This window comes from Dipodomys merriami, unplaced genomic scaffold, assembly GCF_024711535.1.
Source record: "Dipodomys merriami isolate MVZ:Mamm:240054 unplaced genomic scaffold, mDipMer1.0.p SCAF_2, whole genome shotgun sequence".
Taxonomy (NCBI): domain Eukaryota; kingdom Metazoa; phylum Chordata; class Mammalia; order Rodentia; family Heteromyidae; genus Dipodomys; species Dipodomys merriami.
The window spans coordinates 70,088,066-70,103,931 of record NW_027203381.1 but is presented as its reverse complement, the minus strand read 5'-3'; the positions used below and the strand labels follow the sequence as shown (position 1 = coordinate 70,103,931).

Genomic DNA, 15,866 nt, shown 5'->3' with positions numbered 1-15,866 from the left:
ACACTAGGAAATGGAAAGACCTCCCATGCTCCTGGATAGGCCGACTTAATATAGTAAAGATGGTAATACTTCCAAAACTAATATACAAATTCAACGCAATTCCTATTAAAATCCCAATGACGTACATCTCTGAAATACAGAAAACAGTCCAAAAATTCATATGGAACAACAAAAGACCTAGAATAGCCAAAACAATTCTAGGGGATAAAGACAATATGGGAGGGCTATCCATGCCGAACTTCAAACTCTACTACAGAGCTATAATAACAAAGACAGCATGGTACTGGCACAAAAACAGACCCGAAGACCAATGGAACAGAATAGAAGATCCAGAAATAAATCCACAGGCCTACAGCCAGCTGATATTCGACAAAGGAGCCAAAGACATACAATGGAAGAAACACAGCCTCTTCAACCGCTGGTGCTGGGAAAACTGGGCAGCCACATGCAGAAAACTAAAAGTGGACCCCAGCCTATCACCATGCACCAACATCAACTCAAAATGGATTAAAGACCTTAACATTAAACCTGAATCTCTGAAACTACTGCAGGACAGAGTAGGAGAGACACTTGAACTAATAGGCACAGGAAGGAACTTCCTGAACAGAGTCCCAGGGTCACAACAAATTGGAGAGAGACTCGACAAATGGGACTACCTTAAAATAAAAAGCTTCTGCACAGATAAAGCTATCGCAACCAAGCTAGAAAGACAACCAACTAATTGGGAAAAAATATTTACCAGCAATATATCAGACAAGGGGTTAACATCCTGTATATACAGGGAACTCAAGAAACTAATCCCTCCCAAACCTAACAAACCAATTACTAAATGGGCAAGGGAACTAAAGAGGGACTTCTCAAATGAAGAAATAAAAATGGCAAAGAAACACATGAGGAAATGTTCATCATCCCTGGTGGTGAAGGAAATGCAAATAAAGACAACCCTGAGATACCACCTTACCCCAGTCAGAATGTCCCACATCCACAAATCAGCCAACGACAAATGCTGGAGGGGATGTGGAGAACGAGGAACGCTATTACACTGCTGGTGGGAATGTACACTCATACAACCACTTTGGAAAGCAGTCTGGAGGGTCCTTAGAAAGCTAAAGATTGACCTCCCTTACGACCCAGTCATACCACTTCTAGGCATCTACCCTGAACAACAGGAACCAATATACAAGGACACGTGCACCTCCATGTTTATTGCAGCACTGTTCACAATAGCTAGGATATGGAAACAACCTAGATGCCCCACCACAGATGAATGGATCCAAAAATTGTGGTATCTATACACAATGGAATATTATGCAGCCATTAGAAATGACAAAATAATGGCATTTGCAGGGAAATGGATGGAGCTAGAAGGAATCATGTTGAGCGAGGTAAGCCAAGAACGAAGAGACAAACAGTACATGGTCTCCCTGATAAGCGGATGATAAATCCAAAATGTTAGGTGATATGACAAAACTAACAGGACTTAAGAAACAAAGAACTCCCACTCATCTGGTTGAACCACTACTAAATATCCCCATGCTGCTGATCACGTGTATGGTATATAACATATGAACACCGTTATATATTACAGACTGTGATAGACAATTTGCTCCAGGAAAGTTAGAATGAACGTGTGACTTTAAATGAGCATCATTATTCCACAATACTGTGAATTTCCGGAAATTAAGTAATCACTTAATCACAATCAAAAAAAAAAAAAAAAAAGAACCTTGGGGAAGGGAGGGAGGGAGGGGATGGTAGGGAGAAAACAATGGAGGGGGTAACAATGTTCAAGAGGAAGTGTACTCATTACCCCACTCATGTAACTGTAACCCTCTGTATAGAATCTTTACAATAAAAAAAAAAAAAAAAAAAGGGAGGTAACCCCAAGAAAGACACAACTGGAGACTGTAATTCAACTGAAGGTGCAGCCAAAGACCATGCAGACCCTGATTCTCTCCCTCCACTGGGTACTGCCAGAGCTGCCAGGGTCAAGAGTGTCACAGGTCCCAGTAACACTGAGGGCCTGGAAAAGCGCTACCAACACCTGGTGCTTGCCCTGGACTCCATCAGAATACAAAGCCAGCAGTTTAGTAATGAGATCAAACAACTGAAGCAGAAAAATAAAGACCTGCAGAACAAGAGAAAGAAAATGAAAAGATGGCCTGTGTGCAGGAAGCTCTGAAAACAAAGTTAGAGCTTATAAGCTATCAATACAGATGTAGGTTTCAGAAAAATTTGATTTATAATCTGCCCTGGCCCACAAACAGCAGGTGGCCAATGAAAGAGAACTGGAGCACCAAGATCTTGAAAGCTGCCTGCAGGCTTCAGAGCAGTGGGTCACACTGCTAGAGATGACACTGACTGCAGTCTCCACCACGCAGAATGAGACCAACAAGAACAACCTAGAACTCACAAAAGCCCTGAGTAATGTGAAGGTGCAGTTCCAGGAAAAGGCCAGAAGCTGTGACGACCTGGAGGAAGAGAACACTGAGCTGCAGAAGCTGGAAGTGCTTCTGACACAGAAGGCAGACATGAAGATCACAGTTCACGGGTTTCAACAAGCACTAGTGGAGCAGGCAGAGTTGGAAAGACAAATGGACAACATGAAAGAGTTGTTGACAACATTAAAGTTGGAGAGAGAGAACTTTGTGCAGGACCTGAGGGTGGAGAGCTCCAGGTGGCAGGAGAAGGTCCAGCAGCTCTTGGAGCAGATGAGCAACTGAGAGAGGAGAAAGAGCAAGGGGTGAGGCAGCTGTTGGACCTAGAGCTGTTGGAACTGAGAAAGCAGCTGGCAGAGCCGCCGCCTCTGCAGCCCCCTGCATTGCAGGGCCATCTCAGGCTGAGCAGCAGCTGCAGGCCCAGGCCTTCCAGTTGCAGAAAGAGTTCAAGAACCCGGAGGAACAACTTCACATCCAGATACAGGAAAACCAGAGCCTCAATCTCCAGAACCTGGAGCAGGAGCAGCGGCTGTGGATACTGGAGAAGAAGGCTGAGGAATGGGATCAGCATGCTGAGGATCGGCACAAGATCCTCAAGACAATGGAATAGGAACATGTGACTGTGAAATGCACACTCATGCATAACTGAGAGCTGAAAGATCAGCTGACCCAGCTGCAGGATGCGTTCCACAGACTGAGTGGTGAGAAGGAGGAGCTCACCAACATCCTTCACTCAGAGCAGCAGGCAAAGAAAACTCTGCAGAAGAAGCTGGGCCAGGTATATGAGACATTAGAAGAGTGGAAAGAGATGGTTGAGTTAAAGAGCCAAGTGGCTCAGAATCTGCATAAGTAGCATAACCAGAATCTGGCCCAAATGCAGGAGCTCAGAGCCACCTGTGGACAGCACATGACCTCCAGTCAGCAGCTGACCTCAGAGGAGGCGGCCCTGCAGCAGCACCTGCTAAGACACACCCAGCTGCTAGAGCAGCTGAAGCAAGAGCAGGTGCAGAGCAAGTTGGGGTACCAGATGGTGCCTCAAAAGTTACAGGACACATTGAAGTGCCCAGAAGCAACAAGACAGGAGAATGAGCAGCTGTGGGCCCTGTTGAGCTTCTTGTTTTTCCCTATGGAAGGTAAAGGCCTAAGCAAAGAAGGAAGGGGTGAGGAGGCAACTCCTCCTGATATGACTGTCCCTGAGGACATAGACAAGCCACAAATGATGTGGGATTTTACCTTCAATGCTGTCAGTAGCTGAATCAAATAAAGTGAAGTTCAGCTGACAGTTGCAGGAGCACCATGCCCATTGCCTGTGCCTGGCCAGCCTGTCAGCCCAGTTGCAGATAAAGCTGGAGCACCATGTCCTCTTCCCCAAGAGCTGGAACCATGAAGTGTATGCAGAGAGGGAGCAGGACACACAGGTGCCCAAGAATAAGCTGAAAATCTGCTTCATCCATGAACTGCCTGACAAGGTGGACCACCAGAATCAATCGGATGACCTGCAACATTGATGCAGCCAGCTGTCAGAACACATCAGCACCACTGAAAAATCCAGAGTGTTCTATAAAGAACAGATGGAAGTCCTGATGAGTTATGCCAGGAGAAAGACAAGCGCATCAACCAGCTGTCCCAGGAAAAGGAGAAGGAGGAGCTGCAGGAGCTGCTGTTGCACCTTGTAGGTGAAGGCACAGAGTGCCAGGACAAGATGCTGGCAGCCACTCAGACCTCTGTTGCTGAGGCCCCCTTACACCTGTGGGGTACCACGGAGATGGAAGTTATGGAGGAGCAGCAAGGTTTCAAAATGGTACAACTTGAAGACAACGAGGAGCATGTCCAAGGAGAAGCTGTGGTGCCTAGTACCCTGGAGAATGCTACCACCAAGCAGATTGTGCCACCGCTGCCCAATATCCAGCAACACCAAGAACTTGCAGGCTTGGATAACAAGCCCACCTTCCCTTTCTTCTCCAGATCAATGCGAACGATGAGTTTATGATAGTTACCATCTGAAGACCTTGCAGTCACCGCCTAGAGAAGTGCGCTCCTATCCTCTTTCACATACTTTAGGACATGGCAGCTGGGTGACATTCTCTGGGTAACTGGAGGCCAGACAGGGCAGAGGCTGCTGGGAGGTGGTCCAAATTCTAGGGACACCAAATAGTCCATTGGTTGCCAGCAAAGGGGCTCATATGATGGTTTATTGCAAAGGAAGATGTTTTCTCTTAGCATATTGTATTAGTGGTGTTATTTTATAAACTACCTCCATATTAACATACTCATTATTTTCTGATACATTCTTATGCTGATTTATGGGGTAGTTTTCATAATTCTTTTCATTTTTAAGAAAAAATTTCTAAAGGAAAAAGTTCTATTTCCTCAAGTTTTTCCATTATTTAACATTAGATGTTGGTGCATTCATGTATTTTTAATATTCTACACAAGGAACACTGAATTTTCTTGTTTGTATTTAATATACTACAATGGTAGTATATTAAATGATAGTACTAAGGTGAAGAAAAGGTTATTAGACCTGACAGTTTGGAAAAAAAAAGAAATATTAATAAAACAAATGGAGGTATCTTATAGTGGGAAAACATACCCAAGTGCAGAAATATAATGAAGAATAATACACAATTATAGCACATCAATAATGAGAATGTCAAGCATCACAATTTTTGAGTTATGAACAGTTTAGATGCTAAATGTGGCATATTCATTGAATCAAAATATTAAAATGCAAAATAAGAAAAATATACCATTAATGCAGTGCAAAAGGCATTTACAAAGTGTAAGCCACATACAAGAAGCAAGCTCCCAGTCTTCTCAGTGCTTTTAACAGCGTCCTTTGGGGACAGATAAACATGTAAGAAAAAAAATATGAGCCAGGCACCAGTGGCTCATGCCTGTAATTCAAACTACTCAAAAGACTCAGATCTGAGGATAGTGGTTCAAAGCCAGCCCAGGCAGGAAAGTCCCTGCGATCTTATCTCCAATAAACTGCTCAGAAAAAGGTAGATAAAAGTGGGGCTGTGGCTCCAGTGGTAAAGTTCTAGCCTTGAGCAAAAGCAGCCCAGGGACAGCGCCCAGGCCCTGAGTTCAAGCCCCAGGACTGGGAAAAAAATATGCATGGTAAATAAAATTTAGCAATTCAGATAACCTCAGAAGATCATTAAAATAAATTCAGTTGATAAAATATTTAAGATTGAAAATATTTAATAAAAAATACTAACAAAAAACATTAAAGTATCAATAAAATAGAATAATGCCTACTTGAACCTCTAATAAATGTGTACCCACCAAATTCACAAACTTAGCTTAAGATAGGGTCTCACCTTGATATCTGCCTGTTAGGCTTCCTGTCCTAGGTAAAAAACAGGCACTTGCCGGGCGCTGGTGGCTCACGCCTGTAATCCTAGCTACTCAGGAGGCTGGGATCTGAGGATTGCGGTTCAAAGCCAGCCCGGGCAGGAGAGACTGTGAGACTCCTATCTCCAATAAACCACCAGAAAACTGGAAGTGGCGCTGTAGCTCAAGTGGTAGAGCACTCGCCTTGAGCTGAAGAGCTGAGGGACAGCGCCCAGGCCCAGAGTTCAAGCCCCATGACCGACAAAAAAGAAACAAAAAACAGGTACTTATCATCTCCTCCAACTCTTCACTGAGAAGAGGTCTTGAACTTTTCTGCCTCAGCTGGTCTGGAATTTCAATCCTCTCAGTCTAGTAACTAGGACTGCATATGTAAGCCACTAGTATCTGACCTGTCTAAGCACATTTCTAAGAGAAAAACCTTTTCCTGGCTTGTGCCAGTAAATCACAACTATAATTATAGCTAGCTACTCAGAAAGCTGAGATCCAAGGATCTCAATTTGAACTCAGCACTGGCAGACAAATTTGAAAGAATCTTATTTCCAATTAACAGTAAAAAGCCAGAACACAAACACAAGTAGTAGAGTGCCAGCTATGCAGCTGTGTGTGTGTGGGGGGGGGGGGGGGGGGGAGAACCAGAGGTCCAAGGTTTAAGCCTCAGCACCAAAGCAAAACAAAACAAAATTCCACTAACTGAACTAAACTGCCACATTAAAGGACTAAGAGCCTAAACGCACCAACAAAGTTAGAGAAGTAACCCCTAAAACTCCAGTATCTAAGGTTTATCCAATGAGTCAATTCTGAATACACTGGCTTCCATACAGAAATGTTCTCACAAACACCAAACTGACAACAGTGAAGTCAACTACTTACTTGTCCTATAAGTACATGTCTATAAAATTATTATGCAAGTATGCATTTGTCTATCATTTTCTTAGTATACAAAATAGATTGTTATTATGTAGAATATATAATTTTCCTAAGCTCTGCACACATTTAACAAGCAAAATCATACAAGAAAAATAAAATTACTTTCCTCATTTTTCTGACACCTCCAACACTTAATGAATACTTTTAGGAAAAGGTGATTTAAATTCTAAAATTTCAGAAATTTACAATCTTAAACCCAATTAAATTGCCAAATTTCAAAATCAGTTTTAGACTCAAAAGATTTACTAAATGTGAATTACTACTTCAAATATTTAGCAAATAAAGTGCATACATTCAGAAATGAAAAATTAAACAGAATGATAGGCACCATTGAAAACATTGTAACTGTTATGAAAAAAAAAAACCTTACTTGTCTGGGTTTTTCACTCTGAATGTTGCATTAAGCGCTTTTAACCTGGAGTCTACCTGGAAAAAATAATTTGTTCACTTAATACAATTTCATTTCAGGGTATAAAAGTCAAACAGTTCACTTTCTCTTTAGAGTTAAAGCTCAAGTACAATTTCTTCATATCAATTGTTGCAAACACATCAAATATACCTAAGAAAGAATGGCTTCATATTATTTTTTTTTAATTTTATTTTATTTTATTTGAGGGCTTCGTATTATTTTTGAGAGCACTACACAAACATTATAAATTGTAACTGTATATACCATAGTATGAAAATATCTGCATTAAAATAATATTGTACCACACAAACAAGCTAGGCAACATCAAATTACTTTCTTTCAGAAAATGTTATAATAGTACATCTCTTTAACATTTTAATTTATTTCTAGATAACAGTGTCTATATTAAATAATCCCATTGCATAAAACATAGTTGTACCATACCCAAATCTTATCCTAAATTCTCATTTAAAAAGAAAAGCAAAAACCAGTCAAATAACTTTTCCATCCAAAGTAGAGAAATTACAGTGTCAGTTATAAAGTTAGCTCAACTAGGAGTCAATTTCAAAACATAGTTTGGTTTCAAAAATCTCCATCAGCAGGTTGGAGGTACAGCTCAAATGGCACAGCACTTTGCTTGCAAGCCTGAGGCCCTGAGTTCAAACCCCAGTACTGCTAAAAAAATAGGGTCAACTTCAAAATATTATAGTATTCTAATGTTCAACTTACAAATACTCTCAAATAACAAAACACACAAAGCAAACAATATAAACTACTAGGACTTCCCACATTACTTGACTGAAAAAGTAAAACCAAATATAACCAGTACACCCTCCAAAAATTTTCCCAGTCTCCTAGAACTCTACTTACTCTATCACTTATTTTAGGTGATGCTCTTATTTTTAAAATCAATATTATACGTATTTTATCTCAAAGACAAATGAACATGTGAACTAATTTGCAAATAAAAGCACCTATGAATTCAGGGCACATACTATATTATTATTACTGAACAGCCAACAATCTCACAAATGTTAGTGACTTTAGTCACATGAAAATGTGATTCTTTAAATAAGATCAAAGTTCATTAAAAAAGAAAATTCTCAGCTGGGCACCGGTGGCTCAGGCCTGTAATCCTAGCTACTCAGGAGGCTGGGATCTGAGGATTGTGGTTCAAAGCCAACCAGGGCAGGAAAGTCCATGAGACTCTTTTTTTTTTTTTTTTTTTTTTTTTGTGAGAATACCGTACAGAGGAGTTACAATTACATGGGTCCATGAGACTCTTATCTCCAATAAACCACCAGAAGTGGTGCTGTGGTTCAAGTGGTAGAGCGCTAGCCTTGAACTGATGAGCTGAGGGACAGTGCCCAGGCCCAAAGTTCAAGCCCCATGACTGACCAAAAAGAAAAAGAAAATTCTCAATTCTATTTTTTCTCAAACCTACTTTCTAATACTACCAATGTGGTTTTTGATTTCTAACACCACCAGTTCAGAAGCCACATAAATGCATAAGTAAACCATCCTAACCTTTGCTTACCAAACACATTATGTCAAGTTAGATGTATTGGGTGTGGTAACACCCAACTCAATCTGCTCATTATTTCACAAGATTCCACAAAAAAAAAAAAAAAAAAAAAGGAAAACTGCTTAAAATGTCAACGAACCAGAAACTTCCCCCAAAGCTGAATGTCTGAAAAACTATCTGGGCTTCCAAATCTGATAGGCTACTATCAACTTCTCAGACTCACCACTAACCATCTAAAGATGCCCTCTAACCTGTCATTTTCTATATCACACTGTTTTATTGCTTTAAAACAGCATGTTAAATATTACATATTCATCTGTTTCTTGGCAATTAGTTACCATGTTATAGCCATAGAAAAGCCTCTGGATACAGACAAGCCTTGCTCGCAATACTTGTATCTGCTTTGCTTCTATTCCCCCAAAACTTTGCCTAGTAAATTGCTACTGGCTCTCCTCTTTCGCTTTGTTCTTCCCTGACCCCTCAGGTTGACTCCCAATGAAGGCTTGTTATCATTCATATCTCAGCTAAAATGTTATCTCAGGATCCACAACAGTCCTGGTTAATGTTTTATGTCCTAGTGTCATTTTTAACAGCAACCCCCCTTTCTTTTTTTCTCAAAATGGGTCCATTTGTCAGGTAATTCCTGAAAAATTCCTATTGTCATATTGATGATGATGCTTTCCCCCCTCGTTGACAATGACTAGTATTTATATATATATATATATATATATATGTATATATATATGTATATATATATGTATATATATATATATATATATATATATATATATTTTTTTTTTTTTTTTTTTTTTTTTTTTGTCATGGGGCCTGAACTCTGGGCTTGGGTGCTGTCCCTCAACTCTTCAGCTCAAGGCTAGCGCTCTACCACTTAAGCCACTTCTGGCTTTTTCTGTTTATGTGGTGCTCAGGAATCAAACCCAGGGCCTCATGCATGCAAGGCAAGCACTCTACCACTGAGCCACCTTCCCAGCCCACTCACTAGTATTTTTAAGCTTTTTTTTTTTGGCCTTGTCGGTGGTAGGGCTTTAACTCTGAGCCTGGCTGCTGTCCCTGAGCGCTTCAACTCAAGGCAAGCACTCTACTAGAGCCACAGGGCCACTCCAGTTTTCTGGTGGCTTATTGGAGAAAAGAGTCAAACGGACTTTCCTGCCCAAGCTGGCTTTGAACTGAGATTCCTGAGTAGCTAGGATTACAGGCCTGAGCTACCAGCACCTGGTTTTTGTAAGCATTTTTAATTGAAATGACACTTTCATGACATTAACTGCTGAATTATAAACTCTATAAGAATATAGGTTTATTGGGGCTGGGAAGGTGGCTCAGTGGTAGAGCACTTGCCTTGCATGCCTGAGGCCCTGGGTTTGATTCCTCAGCACCACATAAGCAGAAAAAAAAGCCGGAAGTGGCACTGTGGCTCAAGTGGTAGAGCACTAGCCTTGAGCTGAAGAGCTGAGGGACAGCGCCCAGGCCCAGAGTTCAAGCCTCACAACTGGACCCCAAAACAAATAAACAAACAAACAAACAAACAAAAATATAGGTTTATTTTATATTTCAAACTCATTTCTTACTATATCCACACTACCAGAGAACTTGGCATTCTGCAGGCACTCAGCATTTGAAACCTTTATATCGCCTCTCTTGGAGCTCCTGTGCAATTCAGAGGCTAGCAGAGAACCTAAGGAACTAGACCTTTGGATGTGGCAATCCCTGTGGCAAGCAAGAGATAAGGCTCTAGATTCTTCTGAGTTGGCCGGCTACATTTGAGGTTTCAGCATGTAGAACTGAGTTGAGTTCAAAAATGTTACTTTGTATTTAAACAACTAGTTTATATGTTCACAACTCTAGGGATAAATTTACTCTACTCTGAAATGCCAATAATTAGTAATGATTTTAAAAACTGGTTGTTTAAACTTATAACCTTCATTTAAAAAACAGAATCTCTGAGGCTGGGAATGTGGCTTAGTGGTAGAGTGCTTGTCTAGTATGCATGAAGCCCTGAGTTCCATTCCTCAGTATTATATAAACAAAAAGAAGCCAGAAGTGGAGTTGTGGCTCACGTGGTAGAGCACAAAAGTCCCTTGAGCAAAAAAAGCTCAGACAGTGCGTAGGCCTGAGTTCAAGGCCAGGACTGACAAAAAAAAAAAAAAAAAAGTAAAAACATTAAAAAGTTATTCACCTAAGAAGAAATTCTATCTCTTCAGAGCAATAGTTGTCAAGTTTTAAGCTAATTCAGTATATTTGATACTCTGAACAAATCATGCTGATATCTAAGATGTATACTGAATTAAGAAAACTCGGCAAAAGCCGGGCGCCGGTGGCTCATACCTGTAATCCTAGCTACTTAGGAGGCTGAGATCGGAAGATAGCGGTTCAAAGCCAGCCCGGGCAGGGAAGTCCATGAGACTCTTTTTTTTTTTTTTTTTGGCCAGTCGTGGGGCCTGAACTCTGGGCCTGGGCGCTGTCCCTCAGCTCTTCAGCTCAAGGCTAGCACTCTACCACTTGAGCCACAGTGCCACTTCTGGCTTTTTCTGCTTATATGGTGCTGAGGAATGGAACCCAGGGCCTCATGCACGCAAGGCAAGCGCTCTACCACTGAGCCACCTTCTCAGCCCCTCCATGAGACTCTTAACTCCAATAAACCACTAGAAAAAAAATGGAAGTGGCGCTGTGGCTCAAGGTGTGGTTCAAGCCTTGAGCTGAAGAGCTGAGGGATAGCACCCAAGCCCAGAATTCAGGCTCCACAACCGACCAAAAAAAAACCCAACTCTGCAAGTGAAATTTCACATTATTTTTCCTGCTGCTACAAGGTTTAAATGGAGCCAGGCCTCATCCAGCTTAGCACTCTACAAATGAGTCACACACATATCCAGCCTGTTAGCTGATGAATTGGTGATGGAGTCTTGAGGACATTTCTGTCCAACATGTCTTCAAACTGTGATCCTCTGGATCTTAGCCTTCTGAGTAGCTAAGATTATAGAAATGTGCCACCAGGACCTAGTAGTCTTACTTTTCCTTATAATTTGTAGAAACTACCATAAACAATACTGAATTCATCTGCCCTGCAGATGGCCCTCTGGGGGGGCCATGCAGCTGTCACGGTGTCTGACCTTCACACTGTTCCATGCCCAGTCACTATTACTACATTGTGCCTCTCCACAGTGAGAGGCACAATGTTTGTTTTTGGTGTTCATTTTGGGGCTTGAACTCCAGGCTTAAACTCTGTCCCTGTTTTCTCATTCAAGGTTGGTGCTCTACCACTTGAGTCACACCTCCGCTTCCACCCCTTTGGTAGTTAATCAGAGATAAAAGTCTCAGGGACATTCCTGCCCAGGCTGGCTTAGAACCATGATCTTCAGATCTCAGCCTCCTAAAGTAACTAGGATTACAGGTGTGAGTCACCAGTACCCTACTAGTCCTTATTTATATCTCTTTAATTTCTACTAAAACACATTATCTGAATAACTGTGACTATAATATTATACAACTAAAATAAAATTAAGGTTGACTCTACCCAAGAGAACTAAAATATTACTAAACATTCAACAATAACTTTCCTTTGCACATCTAACAAGTCAGTTTTGCTTAAATCTCATTTTTCTACTGTAATCAAATTAATTGTAATGTCCAAAATCATGACTTCCTGATAAGTGAAATGTGACACTATGTATGTATAAATATATGTAAATAGAGAATCCCATATGTATACATATACACATACATATATGTGGGATTATCCAAAAGGTACCCACTTCCTTGATGGAAGGAAGGATTGAAAACAACAAATACTATAACAAAATAAGGAATAAGGCAAGACAAATTGATTTCTGAATTCTTTTCATGCATTTTATTTCTGGTCACTTCCATGTGTAACATGTATTAAGTAATAAACTAATACTATATAAAAGTATAAAAAGAAGCCGGCACTGGTGGCTACTGCCTGCAATCCTAGCTACTCAGGAGGCTGAGATCTGAAGATCACAGTTCAAAGCCAGCCTGGGAAGGAAAGGTTGTGGGACTCTTGTCTCCAATTAACCACCAGAAAGCCAGAAGTGGCATTGTGGCTCAAGTGGTAGAGCACTTGCCTTGAGCTGAAGAGCTGAGGGACAGCGCCCAGGCCCAGAGTTCAAGCCCCACAACTGATTTTTTTTTGGGGGGGAGGGGGTCCGGTCATGGGGCCTGAACTCTGGGCCTGGGCACTGTCCCTCAGCTTTTCAGCTCAAGGCTAGCACTCTACCACTTGAGCCACGGCGCCACTTCCAGCTTTTTTCTTTTTGCTTATGTGGTGCTGAGGAATCAAACCCAGGGCCTCAGGCATGCAAGGCAAGCGCTCTACCACTGAGCCACCTTCCCAGCCCCCACAACTGATTTTTTTTTAAGTATAAAAAGTATTACTTTTTTTTTTTTTTTTTTTTTTTGGGTCCGGTCATGGGGCCTGAACTCTGGGCCTGAGCACTGTCCCTCAGCTCTTCAGCTCAAGGCTAGCACTCTACCACTTGAGCCACAGCGCCACTTCCGGCTTTTTTTTCTTTTTGCTTATGTGGTGGTGAGGAATCGAACCCAGGGCCTCAGGCATGCAAGGCAAGCGCTCTACCACTGAGCCACCTTCCCAGCCCCAAAAAGTATTACTTTTTAAATGGTTTTTTTAATTTAAAAACATAGACCCAAGTTTGTAGTCATCAGCTACCCAAATACAGTATTGGATCTAAGCACTTAAAAAAGCACCTATCCATGAGAATCCAAGTACTCTGTCAACTGTATAGTTTATAACAATGACAAAGTCAGGTGTTTTTTTAAACATCACCGAAGTTATGGCCCAAAACTATTCAATGACAAATCTTAGATAAAGTGATTAATGACTAAATCAATAATTGATTTTTTGTGTGTATTACATAAAGAGAATTCACCAAAACATGTGTTTTAGTTTTCTTTTTCTTATCAACTTCTAAAATATCTTAGACAATTTCTCAGCAACCCTATCAAAATATAAATAATTTCTAAAAGTTTTATTTCAAATCCATCCCTAAACTAAATAACATTTTAACATTCCCCAAGTGCCATAAAGTGATAAATTACAATTTAAAAAAACTTCTATTTATTTTAAAGTGTATCTTGCCCTTTCTTAAATACTTGAAAAATTAGAATAACTCAAGGATAGAATTAAAGAATGAAATATGTTTCCTTGTAGGACAGTAATTTTCCCTTTCTAGTTTTTTTTGGTTTTGGATACTAAACTTCAAATACCTCCAAAGCCAATGCATAAGCTATTGGGGACATGTTTTCTTTTTCTTTCTTTCTTTTTTTTTGTTGGTCGTGGGGCCTGAACTCTGGGCCTGGGCACTGTCCCTCAGCTCTTCAGCTCAAGGCTAGCGCTCTACCACTTGAGCCACAGCACCACTTCCAGCTTTTTCTGCTTATGTGGTGCTGAGGAATCAAACCCAGGACCTCATGCATGCAAGGCAAGCACTCTACCACTGAGCCACCTTCCTAGCCCCAGAGGACATTTATTAAATATCTGAATACATTTTGTTTCTTATGCCTCAATCTCTACTGTATCATCATGTGAACCATTTTTTGTCTGTATACAGGGTGAAAAGTTGAGTATTTCAACTTTTCATGACCAAGAATGCTCTTTTAGTCTACTAGTGCTGGAAAATCCAACGTGGGTCATCAGAGTGTCTTCTTTTCTGATAGAGGGAACTGTGCAAGGCATAGGTGTAAATAAAATGGAGGCTAGAAGGAATGAAGATAAAAAAAAGTACTAAATATACTGTGAGCCTAATCTGTATTTGAATTACTGATTCACAGTGTTTTCCTAAATAGAATTAACAAATGTGCCCATTACAGTTCCACAAGTAACTAAAAATCATACAAATCCAAAGTGGATTGCAGTATTTCTTAGACAACTTTACAAGTGATAGAAGACATAAAGCTGAATTCCAATATTCAGTTATTTAAAAAAAAATGGTACCCATTAAATGCATGGATCATGCTGAGAACCATAAAGGGGGATGGCAAATCATTTACACAAATAGTTACCTTCAGCTGAAACCCAGTTTCATTCACAGTCTCCTTCCAGTTACCTTCCTGAAAATTAAAAGTTTAGCAATCATTACTGTAAAGTCAAACAATCCCTATATACTATTCCACATCAGATAAACTGAATACCTACCATTTTGTTCTTATTTCAAAGGAGGTTGGAGACAGTGAGAAATTCTTTTCACTTTAAATTTAAACATACAATGTGGCCGAGCACTGATGGCCTGTAATCCTAGCCACTCAGGAGGCTGAGATCTGAGGATCACAGTTCAAAGCCAGCCGGGACTGGAAAGTCTATGAGGCTCTTATCTCCAATTAACCACTAGAAAACCGGAAGTGGCGCTATGGCTCCAGTGGCAGAGCACTAGCCTTGAGCTAAGGAGCTAAGGTATAGCACACAGGCCAAGTTCAAGCACCACGACCAACAACAACAACACAAAAAAAACAAAAGTGATGTAATCCAACAATTTTGGGGGGAAGGGGTCAGTTATAGGGCTTGAATTCAGGGCCTAGGGATTGTCCTTGACCTTTTATGCTCAAAGCTAGTGCTCTACCACTTTGAGACACGGCTCCACTTCCTGTTTTCTGGTGGTTAACTGGAGATAAAAGCCTCATAAACTTTCCTGCCTGGGCTAGCTTTGAACCATGATCCTCAGATGTAAGTCTCCTGAGTAGCTAGGATTATAGGCATGAGCCCACCAGCACCTGGCTTAATCCAACAGTTTGAAATTCAAAACTATACACAGTAAATTGCATATAAAAAGCTAACTCCAAGAAGATTCTGAAGAATAAGTAGTATAAGCTAGTTATTGGTAACTCATATCTTTTTGTTTTTTCTTTTTTATGCCAGTCCTGGGGCTTGTACTCTGGGTGTGGGCAGTGTCCTTGAGCTTCTTTTGCTCAAGACTAGCAGTCTACCACGTGAGCCACAGTGCCACTTTTGGTTTTTTCTGTTTCTGTTTATGTGGTAGTGAGGAATCAAACCCAGGGTTTCATGCATGCTAGGCAAGAACGTTACCACTAAGCCACATTCCCAGCCCCCAAATGAGGTGTTTATTTTGTGGGTCGTGGACTTTGAACTCTGGGCCTGGCACTGTCCCTCAGCTTTTCAGCTCAAGGATAGCACTCTACCACTCCAGCCACAGTACCACTT

General features: G+C 40.9%; 1 protein-coding gene across 1 annotated transcript in view; it reads right to left on the bottom strand.

Annotated features, from left to right (window-relative positions):
- Positions 1-15,866, bottom strand: part of Snx4 (sorting nexin 4) — a 66,065-nt gene that overhangs the window by 35,814 nt on the left and 14,385 nt on the right. The window contains exons 5-6 of the mRNA XM_070030003.1: positions 14,714-14,761; positions 7,096-7,151 (exon numbers count right to left, since the gene is read on the bottom strand). Of these exons, the coding sequence (XP_069886104.1) occupies positions 7,096-7,151; positions 14,714-14,761 (104 nt within the window). The remainder of the gene's footprint in view (positions 1-7,095; positions 7,152-14,713; positions 14,762-15,866) is intronic.